At 42.0% G+C, this 27,611-nt stretch overlaps 1 protein-coding gene across 2 annotated transcripts; it reads right to left on the reverse strand.

Annotated features, from left to right (window-relative positions):
- LOC311042462 (polyunsaturated fatty acid lipoxygenase ALOX15B-like) lies at nucleotides 1-27,504 on the reverse strand. Of its 2 annotated transcripts, XM_084053204.1 has the most exons (15): nucleotides 27,375-27,504; nucleotides 26,440-26,599; nucleotides 26,162-26,357; nucleotides 24,881-24,962; nucleotides 23,402-23,524; nucleotides 22,253-22,347; nucleotides 21,140-21,306; nucleotides 19,475-19,618; nucleotides 18,189-18,395; nucleotides 17,481-17,567; nucleotides 14,528-14,697; nucleotides 13,305-13,426; nucleotides 6,498-6,598; nucleotides 5,459-5,644; nucleotides 1-230 (listed from the first exon to the last, which is right to left on the reverse strand). In XM_084053204.1, the coding sequence occupies exons 1-15, from the start codon at nucleotides 27,422-27,424 to the stop codon at nucleotides 51-53; spliced, it is 2,070 nt and encodes a 689-aa protein (XP_083909330.1). In that variant the 5' UTR covers nucleotides 27,425-27,504; the 3' UTR covers nucleotides 1-50. The 2 variants fall into 2 exon arrangements, with proteins under 2 accessions (XP_083909330.1, XP_083909331.1); XM_084053205.1 differs by lacking the exon at nucleotides 23,402-23,524.
- Between the last annotated feature and the right edge of the window lie 107 nt (nucleotides 27,505-27,611).

A 27,611-nucleotide genomic window follows, 5' to 3' on the forward strand; every position in this document is an offset into this window, starting at 1 on the left:
GTTATTCCATAGTAAAGGACTTCCTCAGAATAAAGTGAATCAAACCAATGTCAAATGGCAACACTATTCTCCATCAGCTTTGGGTCCATGTATGTGTATGGGACTTCCAGAGTCTGGTTTCTAGCGTTTACAGCTGCACTGAACTCTGCAAGCTTATCTTTGAAATGGCCAATGAGCGTGCATGGAGTCTCCTCACTGAAATGCTCTTCTTTGCGATGGCCAAGAGGAACCTGAGGAAATGGAAACATATATTATAATACAGGTACATCAACACATTTTCAGTCTGTGTATTCACAATAGTTACATTTTTTAGTTTTGCCTCAGAAGAACTTAAAAGCTGCATTGGCAGGGTTATTTTAACCGTGACGTATATCCTACACTAGCATCCCTATTCTGGGGCTAACAATCAAAGCCGATAGCAAAATAGCTCACAAGCGACGTGCTGTGGGCTTGTACATTAGCTATGTTTGGTGAAGATATTTAATGTAGAGTGAAAACAGGAGGGGGCCTAGTATTATCCGTTCAATTAAGTCTAGGTTTTAAGTGGTTCATCCTATAATAAAATGTCCTAATGGTCGACGGTAAGTGGACGTCACAAACATAACTTGCCAGGCGCACCATTGCTCCGACCCGCCCCAAACGTGGTACAAACACTGTTCAGGGGTCTGCCATGTCAATAGTCACACCAGGCCCTTGAGTTCCATTACAGAAATGGAACTCAAAGATGAGGTAGTCAATCAGGCGTCATTTATGCTTGGTTGTATGACACCGGCACGCACCAAACATATCAGTGCTACAAGCTCACAATGTGTTGCAACATGATGCGTCATGGGCTTGTAGATCTGATATTTCTGAACCGCAACACCGGCATGCAACTGTGTGTGTAAGGTGTTTTTGGGCAGAGATGGAACATCTCTGACCTAATGGATCGTGCGGCAAGTTATGCCAGGAATTTCCTCTTAGCTCCGCCCACCTATAAAGCATTCTGCCGAGTGCACGCCCCCAATTCAACGTCAGACATTCCACACACACAGAATGGCCATTTGAGTTGCAGTCTTGCAGACACTGATAGAAGCAGAGCTCCTCAGCAGAGCTCTGTGTAACAGCTACGGCCTAGCCCCACCCCTTTCCACACACACGCACACACACACACACACACACACACACACACACACACCACCCACACACACACACACACACACACACACAACGATCTCCAAACTACAAAGCATCCATCCCCAGTTAAATCATATCAAGATCTTAACCCGACACCCAAGTGCTGGGCTCAGCTGGACTTAGGAGTGTGTCGGTGTCGTGCGCAGTAAATAGCAGATCTACAAGCTCACAACTTGTCATGAATAGGAGGCGTTGTGAGCTTGTAGATCTGCTATTTACAGCACGCAACACCATTGTGCAATTAAGTATGTTGTGCTCAGTGTTGAACGCGTTACTGTAACGCCGTAATTTTTTTCAGTAACTAGTACTCTAACACATTCTTTTTTTAATTCAGTAACTCAGTTACCGTTATTACATGGTGCGTTACTCCGGTATTTTTTATATAGTATGTATATATACAGCGAGGCGAAAAGTGACTGTGAATTGTACTTAAGTACAGTACTCGAGTAAATGTACTCATCGTATCGTAGCGTATACCTTCCGCAAAAAAACTAGAACACAACACTGACTTAACACCAGTCTGTGTTGCGGAGACGCGCTGTGCTCGGCTTTGGAAGCTCTCTCTCTCGCTCGCTCTTTCTTTCTCTCTCTCTTAACAGCGTGTGTGTGTTTCTGTCGTCAGGAAAGTTACACGAGTCGACTTACTCGCCCAGGTGGTGTTAATAATAGGCTACTAATCACCGTAATCGTAACACAATTCAGAATCACAGCGCTGCCTGTTTCGGATTCCGCACGTTTAATTAATGAATTAATTTGTTCGTCTATTTACTAACTGCGTCTGCTACTGCAGTGCAGTCTGTAGCCTGTGGTACATGAAAACTCCTGTTACAGTCAAGGATCACCTTCAACCTGGTGTTTGCACTTTCTCCATTTACGGTCCGTACATCTATATAAACGTTCAGATTTCAAATATAAAGTGCTTATCCCATGGCCACGGATGTTACAATTATGCACGGGACTCTCAAAAGTACCCGTATATTCTGTATTGTTCAATGAAAATCATTTTAATCCGATCAGTGGCCATTTTTTCATAATGTATCGGAGGGCAATACACCTACCAACCGAAAGGGTCACTCAGCTGAAAGCATGTGGAGAAAATGGCCACCGATCAGATTAAAATGCTTTTTATTGAACAATACGAATGATACAGGTACTTGAGAGTCCGTATACATGTAACATCCGTCGCCATGGGATAAGCACTTTATATTTGAAATATGAACGTTTATGTAGATGTACGGGCCATAAATGGAGAAAGTGTAAACACCAGGTTGAAGTTCATCCATGACGGTCGTGACAGTCGACCGTTGTGTATCCATTACTCCCTCTTAACATTTCCCATGTTTTTAGTTTATTGAAATAATGTCATGCACATTTGTCCAGTGCATAGCCTACTACAGGCCTTGTTGACTAGATTTAGAAGAGATTTTGAAGCTCTTGCTCCTGAAATGATCGATTATTTTTAAGGGAAACAGCCATCATTTAACATGCAAGTCAATGGGTGAGAAGCAGAGATTGCCAGGCGCAAATGGTAACCACTAGATTGATGGTGGGTTACTCCAGTTGGGTACGAGACCCGGTCAGACCGGGTGTAGTACATTTGGATTAACCTCGGATCGTTTCGGAACGGGTCCAGTTTTCCTCGGTCCCGTTTCGGGCCGGGTCCAGTATTTTAGAATGTTTTGTCGGTTCCGTTCGGACCGCTCTCCCTCGCGATTGAGATCCCCCCCCCTCACACACACACACACACACACACACACACACACACACACACACACACACACACACACACACACACACACACACACACACACACACACACACACACATACCACAATGGCGTTTCTGGGTGTACTGCTTGCGTTTAAAACAAATTCTGCTTCACAACTTTTCACTGTTAATGCAGCTATTTGTCTGCTGCCGACAGAAGGGCTATAGCTTACTTGATTCCTAAAATAGACTGCGGTCTCTCTGAAGAGCGGCCAGCGTGACCGCAGTTAAAATAGCAGACCTACAAGCTGACAACGCGTCGTGGATGCGACGCATTGTGAGCTTGTAGGTCTGCTATGTTTTTAAAACATAATAAATACATAAAAATAGCATACTGGATTAAATGTATATAATGATACAATCCAGGACCCAGGTCCAGGGTCTTCAACGTTTTTCAGGTCAAGGACCCCTTAGCTGAGAGAGAGATCAAGCAGGGACCCCCAGTAGACTACATAGGCTTGTATAAAACTGTGTTGCAGACTTTCTTTCGTTTACGCTGTTTCTGTAACCTCAAGAGGACACATATGGAACCAAATGGACCCCGACGTGAAATAGGGCGCTAAATTCGCCTATAATAACTTCAGAAAAGATCAGCATTCATTTTATGTTCTACTCCTATTGTTGGTGTCAATATAAAAAAATATGGTTTATTGGGTGGGGGGGGGGGGGGGGGGGGGGGCATGCATTTTCCTCCAGTCACTCGGGGCGGGGGGTACAGACAAGTATTTGGAGGTCGGGGGGGAGGGGGCAAGGAAATAAAAAGAAATACATTACATCTGGAAACCCCCCCCCCCCCCCAACTAAATAACAAACAGTCCCTAACAGCATACATTTCCATTACAAATGAGGGGCTAAATACATATAATACCCCCCCCCCCTCAATTACAGTACATTTAGGGCCCAATACAGAATATTTGAATACATTTAGGAGTAAATGACAGATTTCTTTGATATAGACCTCTCCCATGTTTTTCTGTGAAGGTACTTTTAAAGACTGGTGGTTGGGCTTTGCCCCTGTCTCTAAAACGTTGTTGATATTTGGCATATCATTTATGGCTCATTTCATATTTATGTTGATAGCTTGTAGATCTGCTATTTTCTACTACCACCACCACTAGTAATAATATTAAGAACAAGAAAAAGTGCTCCTCGGAGCACAGGTCTCCACCAGGTCAGGTAGGTTATTATGGCCTCCTGGTGGCGCTATAATAGGCCAATGTGAAAAGGGTGGCATTTCTTCTTAGGCCTTTTACGGCAAACGGACACTTCATTCATGATTTGAGGCATTTTGTTCCAAAAATGTGTCTTGCTAAGTTGTATGGATTTAAACTTGTAACAGAGTATTTCTATATTGCAATATTGGTACTTAACTTAAGTTACCACTTTGAGTACTTTTTCCACCACTGCCAAAACATATCGCCTATACATAATTTAGTAACCTATAATTGCTGTTCAAACAGCTTTTCAGGTAATAATGGTGCTTCAAGGTGATGCCTTTCTGTGCTATTGAAGTGGTGCTAATCACAGCATATGCAAGTTTCGCAGTAGTTCACACGTATGTTTACCAATAGATATGTTACACTTAATCAGTATTCACATTCCACGTACATCACCAGCACAATAGAGATGGGATGTATGGCTCTTTTAAGGAATTCGTTCCTTTTACAGAGCCGTTCAAAAGACTGGCTCATTTATGGCTCATTTGTATATTTATATATTTAAAAAACATATATAAATGTATATAAATATATACATATTTTTATATTTATATCTCATAACATTATTTATATTATATGCATATGATCTAATTGTTGTTATATCATATATATACAATATCATAAAACATTATAATAATATATTATTATATTTAAAAATATATAACAATATAATAGATTACATCATTAATACAATATTTATTATATTATAATATATCATATACATTATACTACATATTATTATAATATATCAAATTATAATCTAACATTTTATTACAATAATTAATTTAATATATCTCTGCTGTCCAACAGGAACCAGCTACCTCCAAAACACTCATCTTTTTAGTTAGCTGGTTCCTGCTGGACAGCGACAATATAATAAATTTATATATAATATATAACGTATGCATAATATACTATGTTATAACTACCAATGCCAAACACATCAATCACCTACATAGCAGAAATCACACACCCTCACAAACCCGCATCCTACAAGTAACCAGCTGCTGCCAACTCTTGTTAGAATAGAAGGCCAAAACTTGTTTGGCCTTCTATTGTTTTCCTGTTTGATCTCCTTCCCACTTGCCCCCCACCCCTCTTCTTCTTCTCTCTCCCCACTCTTCTTTCTATGGAAATTAACGTTGCGATGGGAATGATGTACAAAAACGAATTTCACCCACTTTTTTACCTTGTAAACCTGTGATGTGACAATAAACCTGATTCTGATTCTCTCTGCCCACCATGACATCATTCTTGATGTCATTTTTTCCTTGTTTAATAAAGGAAGGGACACTTACAAAGTCACTGGACTGTTTGCTGAGCAGCCACAGGGTGGCCATGCCTTCGACCGTAGTGCCGATATCAGGAAGGGTTTGTAACATGCTGCTCTCACATGCTGCTCTCATGCTCCCCTTAGTGGTGGTGGTGGGAGGAGGACATTGCAACGTGACGGGAGCGTTGGGCATCCAACCACCATAGTCAAACTATGATAATAGAAATAGATTAATATGTTACACCTCAGTCAGTGGTTCTATGACAGTCTGTCACCTCAGTCAGTGGTTCTATGACAGTCTGTCTGGTCAGTCAGTAGCTGTAGAATACATCTCTCGTAGACGTATTTATGATTCTGACGTTTTCAATCTACGAGAGTTGTAGGGTTCATCCCCCATGGACACAGGGACTTTCAGCACTATACCCCGTAGACACTCCAAACATGTACACATTGAAAAAAACGGTGCTTACCGCCACACCCCGAATGTTAACTCTCTCTACGGGGTAGTAGTTTAATGTAATAATCCATATGTTTCAATAAATAAGTGTTTTAATGCCGTCTGTGGCCGAACGCCATTTTTTCACCCTTGTTTACTTCCTGTTTACATTGAGTGTAAATCTGGTTTCACCAGATGGGCGCCACTGCCGCCCAGTGGGAACTTCCGACAGAATCGGCCACAGACGGCATTAAAACACTTATTTATTGAAATATATGGATTATTACATTAAACTACTACCCCGTTGAGAGAGTTAACATTTGGGGCGTGGCGGTAAGCACCGTTTTTTTCAATTTGTACATGTTTGGAGTGTCTACGGGGTATAGTGCTGAAAGTCCCTGTGCCCATGGGGGATGAACCCTACAACTCTCGTAGATTGAAAACGTCAGAATCATAAATACAGTACGTCTACGAGAGTTGTATTCTACAGCTAGTCAGTCAGTGGTTCTATAACAGTCTGTCTGGTCAGTCAGTGGTTTTATAACAGTCTGTCTGGCCAGTCAGTGGTTTTATAACAGTCTGTCTGGTCAGTCAGTGTTTCTATGACGGGTAATCTAAAAGGACACACCTGTCCAGAGTTGACGGCAGAATGCTGGGCGGAGCAAGTGAATATCACCATGGTGACAAACTTCACCAACTCACTCACTGAGCTGAAACAGTTGGGCACTCCTGAGTGTGGACAGAAAACATGAAACAAAACAGTTGTTGGTCAAAGGAAGGGTGGCAACAGGAACATAATAAAAATGAAAACAATCCCTATGCATATGACTGTTGACATGACATTAGCTTCCAAAGTTTGCAGTATTGCTCCGTTTTGAACAAACTGCCTCAAATCATGAACACAGCATGCAATTTTGGTGAAATTTTGCACGCACATTCCCACTAGGCCGAGGAAGAAATGCCACATGAATATTCTCAAATGAGCCTCATGGTGGCGCTATAACAGCCAATTTGTGCTTTTACCTATAACTGCACCGATCTCTGTAAAACTTTGTATGGACACTCCCTAGAGGCCATGGAAAAACCTTTGCCCTGGATTTTTCACATCTGCCTTTTATAGCACCACCAGGAGGTCAACTTATGTAAAACATTTTTTTTAATATTGAGCCTTCAGATTTTATCCAAATTTCACGCAAATCGGTACACATGATCTCTATAGTCATGTGATCAAGACCGATCTGTTTGACTTTTCATATTCCATCCTGATTGGCTAAGATTGATATCTAAAGTTTGCAGGAGTGGCCCGTTTTGAACAAAATGCCACAAATCAGGAATGCAGCATCCGATTGCGGTGAAACTTTGCACGCACATTTGCACTACGTTGAGGAACAAATGTATATATAATATTGCCCTATCATAGCACCACTGGGAGGCCGTTTTTTTACTATTATAAAATTAGTACTAGTATAAAAAAGGAAACACTCAGAAAACAGCCACAACTGTGCACATTTATATGAGGCCATTAAGACATTTAAAGGCTTAATATAATAACGGAAATGTATGTTAAATGCCACTGAGAAACTTTGGTCAACTTCATTACAGTATGTAGGCTACTTGCATAATACATGGTCTATTGGTTGCAAAAAAAACTGACCTAGTCTACTTTGGATCTGATGGACAGTTCAGTCCAATTGGAAACACTTGCCTGGTCGTAGCCAGGGTTGCCTGGTCGTCCTGTCATTATCAGAATGACTGCTGCTACAGGTAAATCTAGAGCTAGACTGGGACAAAAACTTAGGTCCTAGACATTTTGGCCCAGACCGGGCCACCACAGCCAGTGCACAGATACTCTACCGCCCGCCCCATCGAGGTAGAGCCCTGTGCGGGAGTATTTTCTTAATCCCGCTCCTGCTCCCGTTGGATTTCTGACCATTCCCGCCTGCTCCCGCAATGATTTCATTTCTGTCCGCCCGCAGTTAGAGAGGAGAGAGAGAAAGAGAGAGAGAGAGACTCCGTTTGCGTTGTAACTTGTCCGCAGCACAGTAGGGGAACTTACGTTCTCCTCTGCATGTAAATGTATATCTTGCTAAAGTATATATACAAGCTCTATATCTGGTTTATTGCAGGAGGATGCGGGATTTTGCGGGCCGCGTAGGTTTTATTTTGACCGCCTATTCCTGACCGCGGGTATTTAAATACCGCCCACGCCCGCAAGATTTGCGTTGGGTCCTGCGGGTACCATGGGATCCCGCTCCCGATGCAGTGCTCTACATCGAGGCACATACAAACACACAAGCCCTTTATACCACCACTTTTACTGAAACACGTCCCTCTATGTTCTGGAGTCTTGAATAAAATAAATGACACAACCCATACACAACTACACAACCCAAAAATATAATAGTCAGATGACAGTACTAACTAACATACACAACTACACGACCAATTATACGATAGTTAGTGTACAGTACTCATTAACACATTGACCGCCAGAGGTTAATCTCATAATGTACTCACCAGTGCCAACGTTTTATTGTTGTTTTTTGTTTTTTTTCACGTCGCCATAGACCTTGTTAAAATCCTTAAAATTGAGCCGTGCACTGTTTGTAAACATCGCAGACATCTGCCTGCTTCTACCACTGAAGAACGCGTGTCAAACGGTGCCTCCATGTTGTAGTTAGAACGGTTCATGTTAAACAGTGATCGCCGAGGAGAAGAAAACAACAAGGAGAACATTGAGTTTCAGTTTCGTCATTAGAACGAGGGCTGACGGCATCGGCAAAACCGGAATCCCGAATGATTCTGTTTCTGGTGGTGTTACAATTAAATGGTCCGTGTAGAAAATTGAAAAAAATCGTTTTTTTTTTGAAAAAAAGGAAAAAGCACCACGGCCCGTAGGCTACGGGATTGACGCTTTACAGTTGGATTTATCGGCCCGTAAGCTACGGGCCCGGCGGGTAGAGTGTTAACACAGGGAGTGTGTTGCTCTTAAGGAGGATATAAAAGGTTGGCCACCAGAAATAATATCTATGACCCCGTAGGATCACAACCTATATGGACAACCCGGTCAATTTTTTGCTGGAAATCCAATATGGCCGCCTCAATATTGGCCCCTATCAGTACCCAGGGGCAAATGGGGGTATGCTGCATTTGCCCTGCCCTCAAAGGTTGGCCACCAGAAATAATATTTATGACCCAGTAGGATCACAACCTATATGGACAACCCGGTCACTGCTGCTGGAAATCCAATAAGGCCGCCTCAATATTGGCCCCTATCAGAAAATAGCTTTGGCAATAACTTTTGAACCAGATGGGCTAGAAATAAAAACGTGGTGTCTATTTCATGGTTTCAGAGTATGAGAAACTCAATGGAATACTTATCTTTATGATTGGGTGTGTCTGGACCTTTAATTTGCATATTTCCAAGATGGACGCCACGCAAAAATGAGTTTTACTATGACTTTTACAGTGACAGCTGACTGTTATGGCAACAGAGATGGCAGTCCAGAGATGGCAGTCCTAAGAGAGCAGCTGCTGATTTTTCAGGAATCATTGAATGGGCAACCAACTGCAGTCCTCTGGGCAACCTTCCTGGAGATGTCAGATATTCTCCAAAGGTTTATCTACTACGATCGGGAAGGTGACTGGACAGGACATCTCTGTGAATCAGCAAGAATGCTACCCTACCTCACTGCAGCAGGCCACTACAAGTACGGGCAGCAATCTTTACCTCTGTATTTGGCTGAGATGAAGAAACTACCAGAAACAGCTTCAGAGGTACATGAAGCACTGATGGCAGGTGTATTTGTTGGCAGACGAGCAGATGGCAGCCACAACAGTGTTTCTGTTGACATGCTACTGGAGCAGACCTATAATGCCGATGCCAAGGAAGCAAGCAGTCTGGATGGCATTACACTCAGCCCTGCTGCCAGGACAAAATGGGTCTACACAAAACCACTCACTGCAGCTGTCTCTGCAGAGCTCAAGTCTATGCTCCACCTCCACTCCTCCAACCCACACCATGAGTGTGGTCAGAGTCGTGTAATCCGGGATGCAGAGATGGTAGTCAAGGTCATGGCAGCAGTGGAGACTAACCCATTTACAGTGAGCACATCATCCACGATCAACATATCTACAGGACAGTGTGCTGATTCCACAGTCAAGGACCACTTGATGAGTGTGAAAGAACTGGGTCTGAAGGCACTGTGTGAGTCATTGTCCAGTGAACAGAAGAAGACAAGCATAATGAAGCTTAACACTTCCCACACTCAAAACACAAAATCTAAAAAATCTAAGGGGAAAACCTCAGCACCTGGCAAGAGCAATGAAATTACTGCCCTCCTGCGCATGACCCAAATCATAGCCAGTGGTGGAGAACTCAACCTTGTTGACTTTATAGGCAACCACGATTGCAGTGGCTTCCCCCCGTTCCCTCTTCCAGGAAGATGGCAGGATGAGAACAGGTACCAAGGCAAGCCTTGTGAAGGTCCTGAAAGAGGAGACCAAAGTTGCATGCATCCCTGACCTGCCTACAGAAGACAGAAAAACAGCAGTAGTTATTGATGCCATGTATGCCATAAGCCATTGGTCGTTCCTGAAAGGTGAAGCATTTGGAACAATCGCTGAACGATACCAACGTCTGCTGTTGAATGATGTGCCTGCTGGCACAGAGATCATTCACTTCTGTTGTGACCGGTACAGTGGACCTAGTCTTAAGACAGCTGAGCAAGAACACAGATATGCTCGACCAAAACCTACCAAAGAATATGACGTCAGTATGCGTTACACAGCTCCAGATCCTCAGGAGTTTTTTGCTGTGACAGCTAACAAGGCAAACCTATTGAGTTTCCTCTGTGACGAATGTTGTGAAAATGAGAAACTTAAGTCGGCCCTTGGTCCAACACATCTTTACCTGGGTGGGTGGTTTAAAGAAGAGACAAGGAGTGTGGTGATCAAGGAGGGGTCTATTGAAGATGTCCCTGCACTAGAATCCACACAACAGGAAGCTGATACAAGAATAATACTCCACACCCTGTACAGTGTCCAGAATGACAAATTTGACAGAGTTGTCATCCATGCCAATGACACAGACATCATCATCATGTGCCTTTACTATGCAGCAACCCATCTCAGATGCCTTCCAGAGCTGTGGGTGAGAACAGAGCAAAATTCATACCTTCCTATCCATCAAATGGTATCAGCACTGGGGCTTGCACAGTGTCGTGCCCTGCCCTTTATCCATAGTTTAAGTGGCAGAGATACCACCAGCTATCCCTTCTTCACTGGGAAGAAGGCATGGTTCAAGGCCAGCATGCGTCTGGATCTCCCTGCACTTGAGGAGTTTGGTGAAAACTCTTCTGATTCCCTCTCATATGACGTCATCAATCAGGCACGAGACCTCACAATTGCTGTATATACATCCAAAGCGGACCACCCGGAGGATTTTGACCTGAGTAAGCTTAGAGTGTACAAGTTCCTCAATAATAGATCAACCCTCTTAAAGCTGCTGCCCCCGACAGAGAATGCCTTTGACCTGCACCTGAGAAGAGCTGCTCTAGCAACCATAATAGATAAATGTGCACATATCGCCAAGCCGGATATTCCTTCTTTCACAGAGTATGGATGGTCTCTCAGTGCTAGCAATGCAGTCCCCCTTGCATCTACAGAGCCAGCCTTGCCTTTGTCAATGAACAAGGCAATATCATGCCTCTGTTCCTGTGCAAAGAAGGCAATTCCATGCTACTTAGGATGCCGTTGCCAGGGACTGGAGACAGCAGGATCAGTGCAACACATGAGTGCAACAGTGACAGTGAATAGCATTGTACCATAGTATGATTGGTTTTAGAAGCAGGCAAGACAGCACCATAGAGGTCAAAATTAACCTTTTGTAGGCAACCTCAACTCCGCCTTTACTCTATTACTCTACTCTACTCTATGTCACTAAGTAGTCTATATTTTGTTATGTTACTTGAATGCATACCACTATGTTAATTTGTATAGCCCTAAAGTTGAAGTTTTTGGCAAGTCTTGGAGTGTGCATGTGTATGTTTATATTGTATTTAGTTTATTAAAATTATACATAAGATACATTGTGGGCTTTTTCTCCGATTTTTCTCTGCAATCATCCCCACAACTATAGATCTATAAATCAATAAATCTGGGGGGAAATGTAATACCATACATTATTTATGACTGCAGCCATATTGACAAAATAGAAATGAAAGCTCAAACTGACCAAATTTGTTCATATTGCTTAAAAAGCAGACTTTTTGCCATAACAGTAAGCTGTCACTGTAAAAGTCATAGTAAAACTCATTTTCGAGTGGCGTCCATCTTGGAAAAATGCAAATTAAAGGTCCAGACACACCCAATCATAAATATAAGTATTCCATTGAGTTTCTCATGCTCTGAAACCATGAAATAGACACCAAGTTTTTATTTCTAGCCCATCTAGTTCAAAAGTTATTGCCAAAGCTATTTTCTGATAGGGGCCAATATTGAGGCGGCCATATTGGATTTCCAGCAGCAAGTTGACCGGGTTGTCCATATAGGTTGTGATCCTACTGGGTCATAGATATTATTTCTGGTGGCCAACCTTTTATGGCAGGGCAAATGCAGCATACCCCCCTTTGCCCCTGGGTACTGATAGGGGCCAATATTGAGGCGGCCATATTGGATTTCCAGCAAAAAATTGACCGGGTTGTCCATATAGGTTGTGATCCTACGGGGTCATAGATATTATTTCTGGTGGCCAACCTTTTATAGCAGAGCAAATGCAGCATACCCCCCTTTGCCCCCTGGGTAAGTTAGCTAAAGTATAGTGTAATGATGTGGCCAGTTAGCTTAAGTATAATGAGGAGGAGGGCCATTTACATGTAAAATGGCATTGTCTTATTTGTTCTTATGTTGTTCATATAAGTACTGTACGTATGTTATAGTCACAGTCATTTATAGTAGTCCGTGCATTGAGTCATGCACCGTATTTATGTTGTTTTCTACAAGTTTTTCAAAAAAACAAGCCACATTGAAACGGCCATAGCTCTGGAATGGAGGATTGCGGCGGGCCAATTTTTTTCTCAACGTTACAGGACTCCTGTGCGTGCAACAAGCCCCTGTCTGTGAGGATCAGGTTCATAGAGAATATTCCCTGATTTTTCAAAAGTACAGTAAAATTGCTTTTCGTTTTCGCTGGCCAAGGGTACAGTAGACGGATTCATTAATTAATTAATTCCTGGCAGTGAATGAGTTAAAGGTAATGGCATCTGTCATGGTGATTGGTTTTATCATTGTAACACCCAAACCACACCTATGCATAATGTAACGAGTAGTGCATGTGTTTTGCGGGTAAAGCAAGTAGTCCTAAATCCCATATTAGTGGCTTTAGCCACTTCGGCACTGAATTAGGGTCCTCTGTGTGCACGGCCCCTAAGCGTACCTGTGCTTGCTTGGGAAAGGAACCCATGCTTAAAGATGTCCTGGATCCACTTCTGCAGTTCACTGTCTTTTTGGACCTCACCATCAGTCTTGTAATAGTAGCCAAGGATCCCCTCGACAAACCTGAACCACACAACACAACACAACACAACACAGCACAACAACACAATGACCTCATCATCTGTCTTTTAATATCTTTTCATCTTTTAACACAACACAAAAGTACTATTATCTAGTCCCATTCCTTGGTGAGTCCCAATACAGGAGAAATACCGAACAACATCAAGGTTCTCGACTCCCAACCAAAACTCAAAACTAACCTTAAAGAATGGCTGACCTTAAAATACAAGCGAACATAGTTTAACGCCTTGAACACCTTGGTAGTAGCATCCTCTGCCCCCCACCCCTCCTTTCTCTGTGATATACCTGTTGATGCTACTGAGCTTCATCCTAATATGTTTTGCATTGCATTTGTATTGTATTGTATTGTATTGTATTGTATTGTATTGTATTGTATTGTATTGTATTGTATTGTATTGTATTGTGTTTATTATGTATTACTGATGAATTGAGTACAATGGACCACATTGGAAAGAAGAACCTTTTTTGTAACCTTTGACTGTACTGTTAATAATCTTGTTAATAAAGTATTCAGTCAATCTAAAGCTCAACCTTCAAATCAGAGGTCTTGCCTATTTGTATTTGGAGCCAATAAGAATTGCCTCTCGTTTTCCAAGATGTATAGATAGCTTGTTATCAATAAGCCAGGAGTTAAAGGTAGGGTAAGTGATAAACTAAACAGAAAACAAAGTTACAGTTTGGTTGCCATTTTCAGCCAATCAAGAGATAGTACCCATTTATCAGCCTCAATTGTTTTGTGTTCCAGTTTTATTTTGTCTGTTCATTTCTTTGTGCCGTCACTTCCAAATCCACTTGTTTATTCTGTATCGTGTATGAGAGCTTTCTCATTATTGAATAAAATTAGTATCCCGACCTGAAAATGCATTTTCTGTTTACTAAGGACCTGGAGAGACATTGAGACTCCTGTTACTGAACACTTTAGAGAATGAGTTATATCCGAAGCTATTTAACCCTTTAACAAATACAAATACAAATCACTTAGACTTTACCTTTAACATTTGACAATTTATCACTCAGGGAGATCTCCAGAGTGGCTTAATATTCATGGGACATTAGTAAAGCAGAATCATCAGATGTTCCTACCTGTGAATGATGGCCCACAGTTTGAGTCCATCATCCCTGTAGTAGAATCCTGGTACAGAGTCCATGCCACGCTCCTTGATGTCATCAGGTAGACACAGAGAGCTGTAGGTCAATGAGGACGTGGCTCTCTGCAGGATTGTCTTCAAAGCCTTTCCACCTGAAGCTACAAACTAAAAGAAAATCACACTTATAATATAGCAATAGGACAGCATTGAAACATTTGGCAAAAATAGCAGATCTACAAGTTCCCAACAACTTGATGATAGATCTACAACTTGTGCAACAAGATAGGCTGTAGATAGGCTGTAGAGGGAAGAGGGAAAACAAGGATGGGACCAAGTATAGACCCCCTGGGGGACCCCTGTCAGCAAAGTATAGTAGGGTTTAGCCCATTAATACCATTTGGTTACATTGTAATCTTTGTTCTCTGAGTGAAGAGACTCTCTCCACCAAACGTATTTCATATGTATGGGGAATGACCCCACCTCACTTAAAACGTGGATATTTATTTAAGACACACCAGTCCTACTGGCACGCACAGCTATATAAGGCCCAGGTGTGTGTGATTACACTGGTTTTACTTTGTACGACACCGCTGCCAGCGACATCGAGGTGAGAGATAGTCTCTTCACTCAAAGAACAAAGGTTACAACCTAACCGAACGTTAACTATCTCTCCTCCCAACATATTTATATGTATGGGGAACTCTGTAAGACACCTCGTGAGGAAGCGAAGCAGTCCCAGACCCCCAGAGCCAACACCAGTGGGCTCTGACCCAGCACATACTGTAAATTGAAATATTTACAAGTATGTTCGATAAAAATATTTACCATTATATTAAATGTAAAATATTTACAACCCCCCGGGCGCAAGACGCTACCCAGAGCCTGGCCCTGCAAGCCGCCAAGGCCAGTGACCACAGGGGAGATCGGCCGCTCAAGCCAGCCCGCCAGACACAAGGCCGACTTGACTGTTGAAGGTGGCGGTGACCCCTACCGCTGAGTAGCACACAAGACTGGTGCAGGATGCAGCCACGTTCAGTCGGTAGAACCGGGTGAATGTAGACGGAGTCGACCATGTCACTGCTGTGCAGATCTCTATCAGAGACGCACCATTCCTCAGCGCCCAGGAGGCCGCCATCCCACGGGTGGAGTGTGCCCGCACACTCCAACTGCACTGGTACTCCTGCCTGCTTGTATGTCTTTTTTCGGGACCGTCTAGCCTTCGACAGTGGTCTAAGCACTCCTGAAGAGCTGGTCTGTTACTCTCTGGGCCCGTGTGGCCCTGATTTCCGACTCTAATGCTCTAACAGGGCAGAATGGGGACCAACTCTGTCTCTGTACTCCATCTGTCTGCATGTCAAAGAGAGGACAGAGCTCAACTAGAAAATGTGCTCCTCGGAGCACAAGTCTCCGCCAGCAAATATTGGAATTTATTCCAATATTTGATTAATCCTGTCTAAGCTATTTATATTACACTAGACCATACCCGGTCGACGCATCCGTGGGGGGATATGCGCACATGATCTGGCAACCCGGGAGGCAGTTCGTCCCATAGCTGGGCAGCCCCGTAACCATGGCGACAGTGTTTTACACAAAAACGCTAATAAGAAGCTGAGATTTGATGAAATTGAAAAACGGGCTTCACAGTTAAGTTCAGATGGTAATGGTCAATGGCTGTGTGCAAAATCAGAGCAATTGGTCCAGCCACTGAGGAGAACCGGGTAGCTTCACCACTACAGCGGTTACTAGAATTATAGTAGGACTAGACCATACCCGGTCGACGCATGCTTGGGGGGATATGCACACATGATCTGGCAACCCGGGAGGCAGTTCGTCCCATAGCTGGGCAGCCCCGTAACCATGGCGACAGTGTTTGACACAAAAACGCTAATAAGAAGCTGAGATTTGATGAAATCGAAAAACGGGCTTCACAGTTAAGTTCAGATGGTAATGGTCAATGGCTGTGTGCAAAATCAGAGCAATTGGTCCAGCCAGTGGGGAGAACCGGGTAGCTTCACCACCACTACAAACGCACAGAGGTTACTAGAATTATAGGATAGTAGGATATTGTGATGACACCAGTGTGTCTACATAATGTATTGCTCCGCCATTTCTCAGCCATTTCGTGATTATTCCTGTCTTACCTCACTTTGAAAGAGACAGAGACTCTTTCAAAGTGACACATCTATTTATAGGCCGCTATACGTCATGCGTCTCACTAGCCAATCAGAGCACACTCTTTCAACGTATTGTCACGTGTCACGTGAGGCTTGACCAATGTTAGCTTGGCCGAGGGGGGGGGGGACGGAAAGTGAAAACATAGTCTCCTGGCGGAGACAATAACCTGATTGAGATGTGCCTGTGAGAGAACTTTGGGGAGAAAGTATGTATATATATATATTTCACCATCTTTTTCACCGTCAGTGATCCTTCATATCCATGAGTACACAGAACACAGTTGTTACATGACGCGATCTAAGATTACCCTATGGGATTTTCAAGAGAAAAAATAACGCAGTGACCCAGGGGGATGGAGACGTTGGTGCTCTGTTAACACATTGACTGCCAGCCGGGATCCGGTTTTGCCGATCCCATCGGCCTCCATTCTAAAACGGACACTAAAACGCCATTTTCTCGCTTGTAGTCTTTCTCGTCGCTGATCGCTGTTTAACATAAACCGTTGTAACTACAAGATGGCGGCTCGGTTTATGAAGGGGTTTTCACTGGTTGACGCAGTCGGATCGCGGCTGTGTTTACAAACACTTTAATGATCGATCTTAAGGAATTTAACGAGGTTTGTGGCGACATGAAAAAAACAAAAAAACAACAATAAAACGCTGGCACTGGTGAGTACATTATGAGATTAAACACTGGCATGGAATGTGTTAAGAGTGAAAGAGATTGAATGTATTTTTTTAGTATTTGACAAACTGTTAATCAGTGTTTCCTACCTTATTAAAAAATCCATTCTCAGAGATCAGGAATCCACGGGCCAGGTTGTTGATCTGCAGAGTGTAGCGGGTGTGAGGAATCAGGAGCTGAGGAGGAGGAGGAAAAAAGAGAGATTGACAGTATTGAGAATAAGTTCTTAAAAGTCTTTATAATGGTATCCTCTAGTCAATGTTATACCCATTATAATCTATGCACAGCACCCATATTGGGGATGTATTGGGCCCCTTCCTTACTTCCTTTACAGGTGTTACCAATATAATACTAATTAAGGTGTTCCATTTAGTGTGGCATAGTGGTTGTCTTATTTTCAAGGACCCCCATAACTCTGAGAGTGTACAAATGGAACCAAATGGACCCTTACGGGTCCATTTGGTTCCATTTGTACACTCTCAGAGTTACACACCACCATAAGGGGCCATTTGGGAACCAAAATGGAGTGTTTCTAGTGAGCCAACATGCACAATATCAGCACCCTGACCAGAATGGAACAAAGCCTCCATTAGTATCATTGGTAACACCTGTGAAGGAAGAAATATGAGGCCCAATTTCTTTCCAATAATATGGCTGCTGTGCATAGAGCCTATTGTATTGCTAATATGAGAATATGACATAAGTCAAGGTGTTCATAATCTCAACTGGGTTTGATAGTATTACCTGGTTGTGACGCTGCACAAGAAAAACATTTGATTGAATTCTTATAGCTGTACCTTGTACAGAGGATGAACCATGGGGACATTCCTTAGCAGTGACAATGCAAAGGTCTCTGCCATCAGGTGAGTGCGCAGCAGGTGGGCGTTGAGCTGGTGTTCACTGAAATCGGCACTTCTTACATAGATCTTGGCCATCAGCCAGTCATGCTGGGAGTCAGTGGGCAAGAAGATAGGATTGTACACTTCTGATGGCGTCTGCCTCAACTGTAAGGAACAACACGAGGCACTGTCACAATTTACTACTAAATTAAATGAGATTCAATTCAATTGAATTAAATTACATTTGGCTCAAATCCTTGATACACAAGCCATATATACTCAATTTACAGTCATCTGTGACATGTAGGGCTGCTACTTTGTGTATGTGAGGAGTAAAGCTCCTGTTTATTTGGTGTTATTAATTCACATTCATTTAAACTGCTGTTTGTGAGTAACTCAGAACACAAATAACATGTGGTGATGAAGTTACATAATTATTGTCAAAACAAGGTTGCTACTGTTTTTCTTTCATTCTTTCTTTCTTTCATCTTTTTTTTTTTTTTTAACCACAAATACAAGCATCACCCTGGATGACTGAGGCATCCCCAAATTAATAGTTTGATGTGACAGTTTTTGCTGACATTTTTTTGGATTGTTTATTCGTCATACAGAACAATCTAGGCGTACCATTATTTTTCAATGGAAGTCAGCGACATGAAGATACAAAGCTACATTCGACACTTGCTACAAATATTTTTATCTTTGTATCTTTTGTATCTGGCAGTGTAAACACAGCATAGTCTCACAGGCAAACGGCGCTTTCCCACCCGATCGCTGTAACTTGGCAACGACCCCTTATGTGACGCACAGACTGCCTCTCACATGAGCGGACCGCCTTAAATAACTCCCCAAACCCTACAATACCAGTTAGCTCAATGGCAAATAAGCATAAGACTTCAAATTCCAACATCTCGGGAACAATTAATCTCCCGGTGCTGTTAATCTATCCTATCTAAAATGCACATCTTTGCGAATTGGGGTCCAGGGACCCTCATGGTAACTCTGAGAATGTACAAATGGAACCAAATAAACCCGTAAGGGTCTCAGAGTTATGGGGGTCCTTGAAAAAATAAAATAAAAAAAATAGAACCACTGTGCTACACTGGAACAGAGCCTTCATTAGTATCATTGGTAACACCTAATAATTATTAAGGAAGTAAGGAAGAGGCCCAATTTCTTTCCAGTACGGTTGCTGTTCATAGAGTCTTTTGGTTGAATGTTTCAGTCTGGAAGCTTGTTCTCACCTGAATGGCGATGGGCATCAGTTTGTGGTCAGGTGTTGAGTGCAGCAGCACCAGTGGAGCCATCAGGTGTTGCTGCTTATTGTTGACGTTGTTTGCTTCCACTCCATCCAAACGCTTATAGTCACACAGGAAGATGTTGCCATTCTGTTGGAAACATTAACAATGTTAGTATTGCTTCATGTTGCATTCATATAGCCCTGTCACAAGTATTACATAATCACCTGATTGCAATTAGTTGAGCTAATTGTAATTATTTTTGCATAATCGTTGGAATTGTTTCCATTAAAAGGAAATTCAAATATGTCAAAGAATGTTCACAAATTGTTTTCCAGAAATAGCCAAAATACGTCATCTCCAAGCTTCCGTGTTGCCATACACAGCGTTGTGAGCTTGTAGATTGTCAATTTCTTGCTATGTTCGTGTATTTTTTTTAAGTTTAAAATGATCAAGGATATGGTCTGTTTTAGCCATAGTATATATTATTTATTTTGATCATTGGTACTGTTAATTGACAGTCATTTTGTCATATGTTCTTCCCTGTGCAATTTTTCTCTGTAAGGCAAAACTAAACGTATTTTTCAACATGATTTGTGTGACAATTAATCGCCAACTATAATTTTATGATGGTGACAGACCTATGCAGCTGACACTGTGCATTACAGTGCTAAGGGATGTTGTGACAGTATCCATGATATACCACAGCCACAGCCATGGATCCAAGACGGTCATCTGTCATGACCGTCATGGATGAACTTCAACATAGTGCATATTTGCACTTTCTCCCACGTTCACATTTCAAATATAAAGTGCTTACCCCATAGCCACGGATGTTATGTACGGGCCCTCAGAAGTACCCGCATCTTCCGTTTTGTTCAATAAAAAGCATTAATCCGATTGGTGGACATTTTCTCATAGAGTTATGTATCAGAGGGCAATACACTTCCCAACAGATAGGGTCGCGTAGTTGTATGAAAATACGGAGAGAATGGCCACCAATCGGATTAAAATGCTTTTTATTGAACAATAAGGATAATACGGGTACTTCTGAGGAGCAATTTACATTTGAAATCTGAAAGTTTATGTTTAGATGTACGGACCAAAAAGAGAGAATGTGCAAACACTATGTTGAAATTCATCAATGCATCATGTATTAACCACAGGCAGTGACGTCACACATACAGTATGTGCATAAGGGAAGGGAAACAACAACACTTGATTGTGTTGGAGGTGCAAACAAAGGTACTTCTTACATGGATTTGGGATTTTGAAAAACAAATAGTTGGACAGCCTGTATTCAAAGACGTGGTTGTAGCAGAACCCTACACTACTATGTAACCATAGTATTACACTAGGTCACCAAAATATATCCCTGTATACCATCCATCTTACTAACTCAATGCTGTTATCTGGGTTGTTTGCACCTAAAAGACAACGGTGGATTCGGCCGCACCCCCAAATACCTGTATTTGTGTCTCAAAGAATAAAGTATCACTTCACTATATTCACTTGTTTCCTAGGCTGTGTGTTTTCCACTTCCTGTCAATTTGATTCATTCAATGAAATCCAATGAAACTGGTCAGATGACCAATGATATCCAATGAAATCGACAGGAAGTGGAAAACACACAGCCTAGGAAACAGGTGAATAAAACAAAAAACAAAGCACCTCCATTTCCGTTTCTAAGCTCCGCCCACCATGGAGGCTCAGCATATCATTGGTGACAGGGAAGTTGTCTGGCAGGGCTGAACAGCGGCGGATCAACATGGGGTTGACACCATTAAGGTACTGGTAGCCGAAGAAAGCATCCTCTTTCCATTGGCTCTGCACGTAGTCTGGAAGACAGATGGAGCTCTGTTTACTCTGCTTTCTGTTTATGTTACTGTTCAGCCAAGAAGAATCCATTTTGTATTGTTTAGAACAAAGTTGACTTTTTAGTTTTCTTCACCATGTCTATAAACTATGTTCTATGCGTCATTATCACTGTGCAAATACAACATTTTTAATGTTAAACAAGTCATGTAAATATTTCATTTTACCAGCCTAACTATAATCTTAAATTAATGTAAACCATGCATAATACATTTAATTTGTTTTACACTGAAACATCACAACTATGATTATGATCATTCAGTACATGCTATCTGCATTATTAATACATGTAACTTTATCTTCATAGCACTTCATGCTTTCTAAGTAATCAATACAACCATAATGGTGTGAATTTTTATTATTTGTGTTCCCACTGAGAATCTCTAGTTGTCTTACACATAATTGATGTGTTTCTGAATGTCTAACTTCATACTCCAGAATGACACACTTGGTTCTATTTCAATACTTCAGCTTTGAGGTCTCGCTATGAGAGAGCGCCCCCTAATGCGCGAAGACAGAAGAAATATATTGATACACTTCCAAACAAAGTCCATTTTGGCTGGATTCTGATTCGCTCCCCTGACCAGAGGTCCCGCCCTCCGCCTATATAGTCATCGGTTAAGACCTAGGCTAGCCCTAACTAGCAATAGGCTAGACCTGAGTCCCCGTGTTGCGTCCTGCTTCAATTGCTACCAAGCTACAGTGTGAGCTAGCTCGACGGACGGCTAGCTCACACTGTAGCTCGGTTAGCCTACGCTAGCCCTGACTCCACGTGTTGCGTCCTACTAGCTACCAAAACTAGCCCGACGGGAGGATTGTGGTTAACCTATTGTTAGTGACCCCCTGGAACCCCCTCAAGGACCCCTGGGGTCCCCAGACCACACTTTGAGAACCACTGGAATAGCCAACCTGAAATGTAAGTTGTTTTGACTTTGACAATGGCGTCAAGGTTTTTCCAGTTGTCCTTGGAGCCGATATGACCTTTCAGTTTCAGCTCCGACAGACTAAAACATAAAAGAAAAACATAACAAATGCATTCAACTTTACACTGATAACTACTTCTGTTTCAACTGGCTAGTGTCAAGTTGTGAAGTTTTCAATGGGTCCCTGGTTTGTGAGACTAACCATGGCCAAACATATGTGTGCACACGCGGCACGCACACACGCACGCACGCACGCACGCACGCACACACACACACACACACACACACACACACACACACACACACACACACACACACATACACACACACACACGTCGGATATTATGGGGTCAAATCCACATACCATACCACACTACACACTTCAATTCAACACTAGTGTCAATTAGCATATTGTTATAGGTTATTATTTTATCCGTCATTTGCATTTATATTTAATATTTAGATTTAACTGGCATTCACCATTTAGATGTTGTTTCAATATTTACTTTATATTAAAGGGATGTTTGACTTTCAAACACGTTTGGGGTCATTGAAACGTCTATTCAGGCTTTTGTGAGAACTCGGACAGTTTTGTTGTATTTTTTGTTTTTAGATATTTGATATTCATTTTATCAGACACACCCCCTTCCTATGTAGCTTCAAACTCCATTTTAACCATGATAAATTAATCATAAACACCCATGCTTGATTCTGGTGACTCATACTGCCCTCCTAATACGTGAGGGGGCTGTGTTTTTTCAATTATTTTTTTCATTTATTTGTTATCCTTTGTTTGGGAAAATGAAAAAATAGAAAAAAATACAATAAAAGTAATCGAAAAAAACATGGCCCCTCACGTATTAAGAGGGTGGTGTGAGTCACCAGAACCAAGGATGGGTTTTCTATGAATCTATCATGGTTAAAATGGAGTTTGTATAGGAAGGGGGCGTGTCTGAAAAATGAATATCAATTATCTAAATAATCTACTGAATAAGCCAAAGTAGGTGTTAAAATGACCCAAAACATGTTTGAAAGTGAAATATCCTTTTAACATTATACTTTTCATATACAATACTTATTGTAACGCAACATTAACAATGTCCCCTATAGTCAATAGTAGGCCTACATGATTCACCTCTTAGCTGCAGTGAAGATAAACTGTGTGCTCTTGGTGAAGGAGAAACGGACTTCTAAAGGCATATCTAGAGGATTATCACTCTTCATGCAGTGAGGAATTCCTTCCAAATATATATCCCACCTATGGAGGGAGACAGAACAGTCAACTGGCTTGGAAGAACTTGGGTAATTTGACAAACTTGAAGCTAGTATATATATAGTCTTATATCAGTTATTCTCAACCTTTTTTCATTTCCAGGGCACCCCAGATTGACATCCAGGCCACGGACCGCTATTTGATGTCTTTTTAATCTGTGTTCGTTTAACTCTGAGAGTTACGGACCTGTAAGGGTCCATTTGGTTCCATTTGTACACTCTCAGAGTTATGGACCTGTAAGCGTCCATTTGGTTCCATTTGTACACTCTCAGAGTTATGGACCTTTAAGAGTCCATTTGGTTCCATTTGGACCCCTGGGGGTCCACAGAACCAACGTTGAGAACAAGTATGTCACATAACATTTAATCTCTCAAGAACAGATTCAGAGCTACTGTACGCTTGAATCTGTCCCCCGAACCTGTGCACATTGTCCTACTAGTGGCCTACAAGTGGGCGGGCCTTAGATCAGGAAGTAAGCTGTGCTTTAACCAATCAAAGCCGCTCCAGTCTCCACGGATTTTCTAGGTCTGCGAGGCGAAACATATGGTCCGCGTCAAGATTTCATTAAAATGTCTACGTAATCCACACAAGTATGTTTATAAATACTGTGTCAGTTAAGTTATTATGTCACCAGCCGATCAAATAATACGATTTGAGACGCAAGTGACATATTTTGGTTGAATGAACCACACTCGCTTTGCGACTTGAGCCCCTCTCTCTGGAACAGTTAACAGTGAACATATTTTATCTATTGCCACCGCACCGACGGTGGCGTTTTTCTCCATCGCGGCAACCTTTGGCAACTGGTGTGGTTGTCTGTCTGTGAGAATGATCTCACCGGCGTCTCCGCACCGTCCGCACGGTTACGTTACATTGCAATCTAAATTTAACTCTGCGAGGGTACAGATGGAACCAAATGGATCCGTGGTCCTGTACCCTCTCTCTCTCGGACTAACAAAAACAGCCAAAAAACAAGCCACCCGCTATTGAACACAATTCCTAAGTAAATTGTTTATGAACAGAGCTAAATCAGTTTGTGTGCCTCAGCCCTAGCATAAAAGAGTCATTTTTTTTGGTTGCCAATGTGCGGCCCTAACGGCATAGTGTCACGGAATCCATAGTGTTCCGTGGTGGAAGAAATGTTACCTAGTGGGAATGAAAACATAGGTGCACCACCGGAAGTGGAGGGCTGAGGGCATGGACCAAACCCTGGTTTCCAGTATGCGTAGGTCCATTTAATCACTCCCCCCAGAGTCAAATGCAAAAGTGAAAAACGCTGGGGGCGCTGTTTTTCCTTTTTATTTGTCGATGGGTTCCCAGATTGCATAACATCAGACTCACTGATAGTTCTGCTCTCTCTGCTTCAGTTCTTCTTCTCTGCATTTTTTGGCCAAAGGTAGTTCGTCCTCAAAGCATCTTAAAGCTGAAAGAAAAAAAGTTATGTGGAGATTAAAATCAGAATTTTAGTGTTGATAACAGGTTTAGAACCTTAACCCAAGACCTGAGGCCGATTCTAAAACTGTCTCCTAAATCCAGTTTTATGAAAAACTTACATTGCTATGTCAGTGGTTCTCAACCTTTTCATTGTCAAGGACCGCCCAAATTATATGTATTTGGCCGCCGGCCCCCATCTCAAAACATTTTGTTCCAAGGACCCCCAGAAGAAAAGTGTATACAGTAGATATATTCAAAGACTTGCACACATTTTTGTACATCCTCTTGTTTAAAAAAATAACAGATCTTCAAGCTCATGGCGCGGCACAAAGTGACATGCTATGAGCTTGTACTATTTTTGAATAGCCAACCGATGTGCTATATATAGCTAAAATCTAAGAGGACACAGATGCTTTCCCGGTTTGAATGGGTTGAATGGGAATGGGTTATGACAATGAGGGGGAGGGTATATTTTTACTATGTCACTAAAGGGCTATTTTTCTATTGGCACGTTTGACCCTCAAGGTTTCAGCCTCCAGGTAAAAAACTGCTCCCTATGGCACAGCCTGAGCTCCTCATGCAGGAACCATCCCTGGTTCTGGTGACTGATATTGTCCTTCTAATGTCAACAAATATTTGAATATTTAATTATATATATTTAATAAATACCCTTTTTTTTTGCAGTTTTCAAATATTTTGTTGGCACAAAATGGCCACCAAAGCCCTATTGTCTATGGAGAGGAGCAACCACTGTCTTGCCCACCGTGGCAAGAGCTACTGTAGGTAGAGCCAGCTAAAAGTGGAGTGGCTGTTGCTAAAAGATCTATGTTTTATATGTGTTACTGTTCTATTGCTGCTGTGTGTGTGAAAATTATGTGCTGCATGTATACTATTTAGCTGCTATTTCAACTGCTTCAATGCCTCTATTGCTGCACCTTATAATATCTGCTGCTATTTTAACCAGATTTTTTAATAGATATATATATTTATTTATATATATATTTTAACTGCCTCATTGCACTCATATTAGGAATATTTGACCGGTTTTCTTGTTCTCTCTTCCATTTCTATTATTCCTCCCTTTCCTGAAAACTATAAATGATGGAGTTTGTGCAAACAATAATTTCACCCACTCTTTTACACATTTAAACCTGTGAAGACATTTTCAGAAAGGTAACCCTCACTAACCTTTGCCCTCTCTGAACAGGTGTGCCTTTCCATCGGTGAGCCACTGGTAGATGGGGAAGTGGTAAATGTCTCCTTCTGGAGATGTGATTTCAATCTTGGAGGGGAACCAGCCAACCCCTAAGAGGCCCTTCTTATCCAGCTCTATCAGCACCAGCTCACCAAGGGTCACGGGACATTTCACTGAGAAGCTAGAGCTCTGAAAACACACATTGAGAAATGTTTTCTCAAACATGAGAGTTGATTCTCCCTTGTTTCATTCAGACATAAGTCAGACTTACAGTGCCTTGGAGGAAGTCGAGAGGTCCCCTGATGCTGGTGAGCTGGGTGCGCCCGCTCTCACCCTCCCTTCCCACCAGTTTGATGTAAACACTGTTCATGGTGGACGCCATAGAGAGGCGAGAAGTGTACACTTTCACTTTGTATGCCAACATGTTCACACTGGGGAGCAGAAGGAGAGCGTTACAATTACCAATCTAATGTCACACCAATTATATCAAACCACCACGGGTCTTCACGCACGCACGCACGCGTATTCATATACTTTAGTGGTTCTCAAACTTTGTATTCGTCATGATAACCAACCTTTTGACAAATATAACACTACAAAAAAAGAGTTTGATGTCAACATGTTGTGCAAATAATGTGCCAAATTATTATTGCTTTCTATTCAGTAACAGTTGTGCTTGTCAAGTTTTTGATTTCATTTGATTTCAATAGTTCGCCAGGTTCACATAATGGTGTCAATGTTTCGTCATAACCCATTCAATCCGGGAACACATCTGTGTCATTTTAAATTTTAAGCACTTTAACCATTATGTCATACTTTGGCTATTCAAAAATAGCAGATACACAAGCACATAGCATGACACTTCGTGCCATGATATGAGCTTGTAGATCTGCTATTTTTGAAAAATCTTAAAAAAGTGTACACATCTTTGAATATATATATTTTTAAAAACAACAACTTTTAACTCATAACAACATATTTTGAGATCTTTTGGGGGTCTGGAAAACTGTCAGAAAACTGCCATATAGACAGTTTTAACACACACACACACACGCACACGCACACGCTCACACTCACACTCACATTGACACACACACACACACACACACACACACACACACACACACACACACACACACACACACACACACACACACACACACACACACACACACACACACACACACACACTAACAATCATCTTACCTTGATTTGAACGGCATTTTTTCCCAGATCTCACTGACACCCTTCTGCATGATAGAGTAGATAGATATTATTTAGTTATATAAAAACAGGAACAGATTGTATGAGTGATAAAGAGCTGGAAAAGGGCGCAGCGCTAACGTAACAAGCTGTAATTATCAGTTGGGTGCATGTATCTGCAAACACGCAAGTGACGTGAGTACAAGTTCACTTTTATACATCTATTGCATTTTATGCTCT

This window comes from Gymnoscopelus microlampas, assembly GCF_963454915.1.
Source record: "Gymnoscopelus microlampas genome assembly, chromosome: 3".
NCBI classification, from domain to species: domain Eukaryota; kingdom Metazoa; phylum Chordata; class Actinopteri; order Myctophiformes; family Myctophidae; genus Gymnoscopelus; species Gymnoscopelus microlampas.

Bases quoted from the DNA above. Each gene is read 5' to 3' on its own strand.
- LOC311042462 (XM_084053204.1), bottom strand. From the start codon at position 27,424: ATGCAGAAGGGTGTCAGTGAGATCTGGGAAAAAATGCCGTTCAAATCA. The intron at 23,525-24,880 runs GTGAGTCTGATG...CTCCCTCCATAG, and splicing joins CAGAGAGAGCAGAACTATCA to GTGGGATATATATTTGGAAG. The intron at 14,698-17,480 runs GTAGGAAACACT...ATTTTCTTTTAG, and splicing joins AGAATGGATTTTTTAATAAG to TTTGTAGCTTCAGGTGGAAA.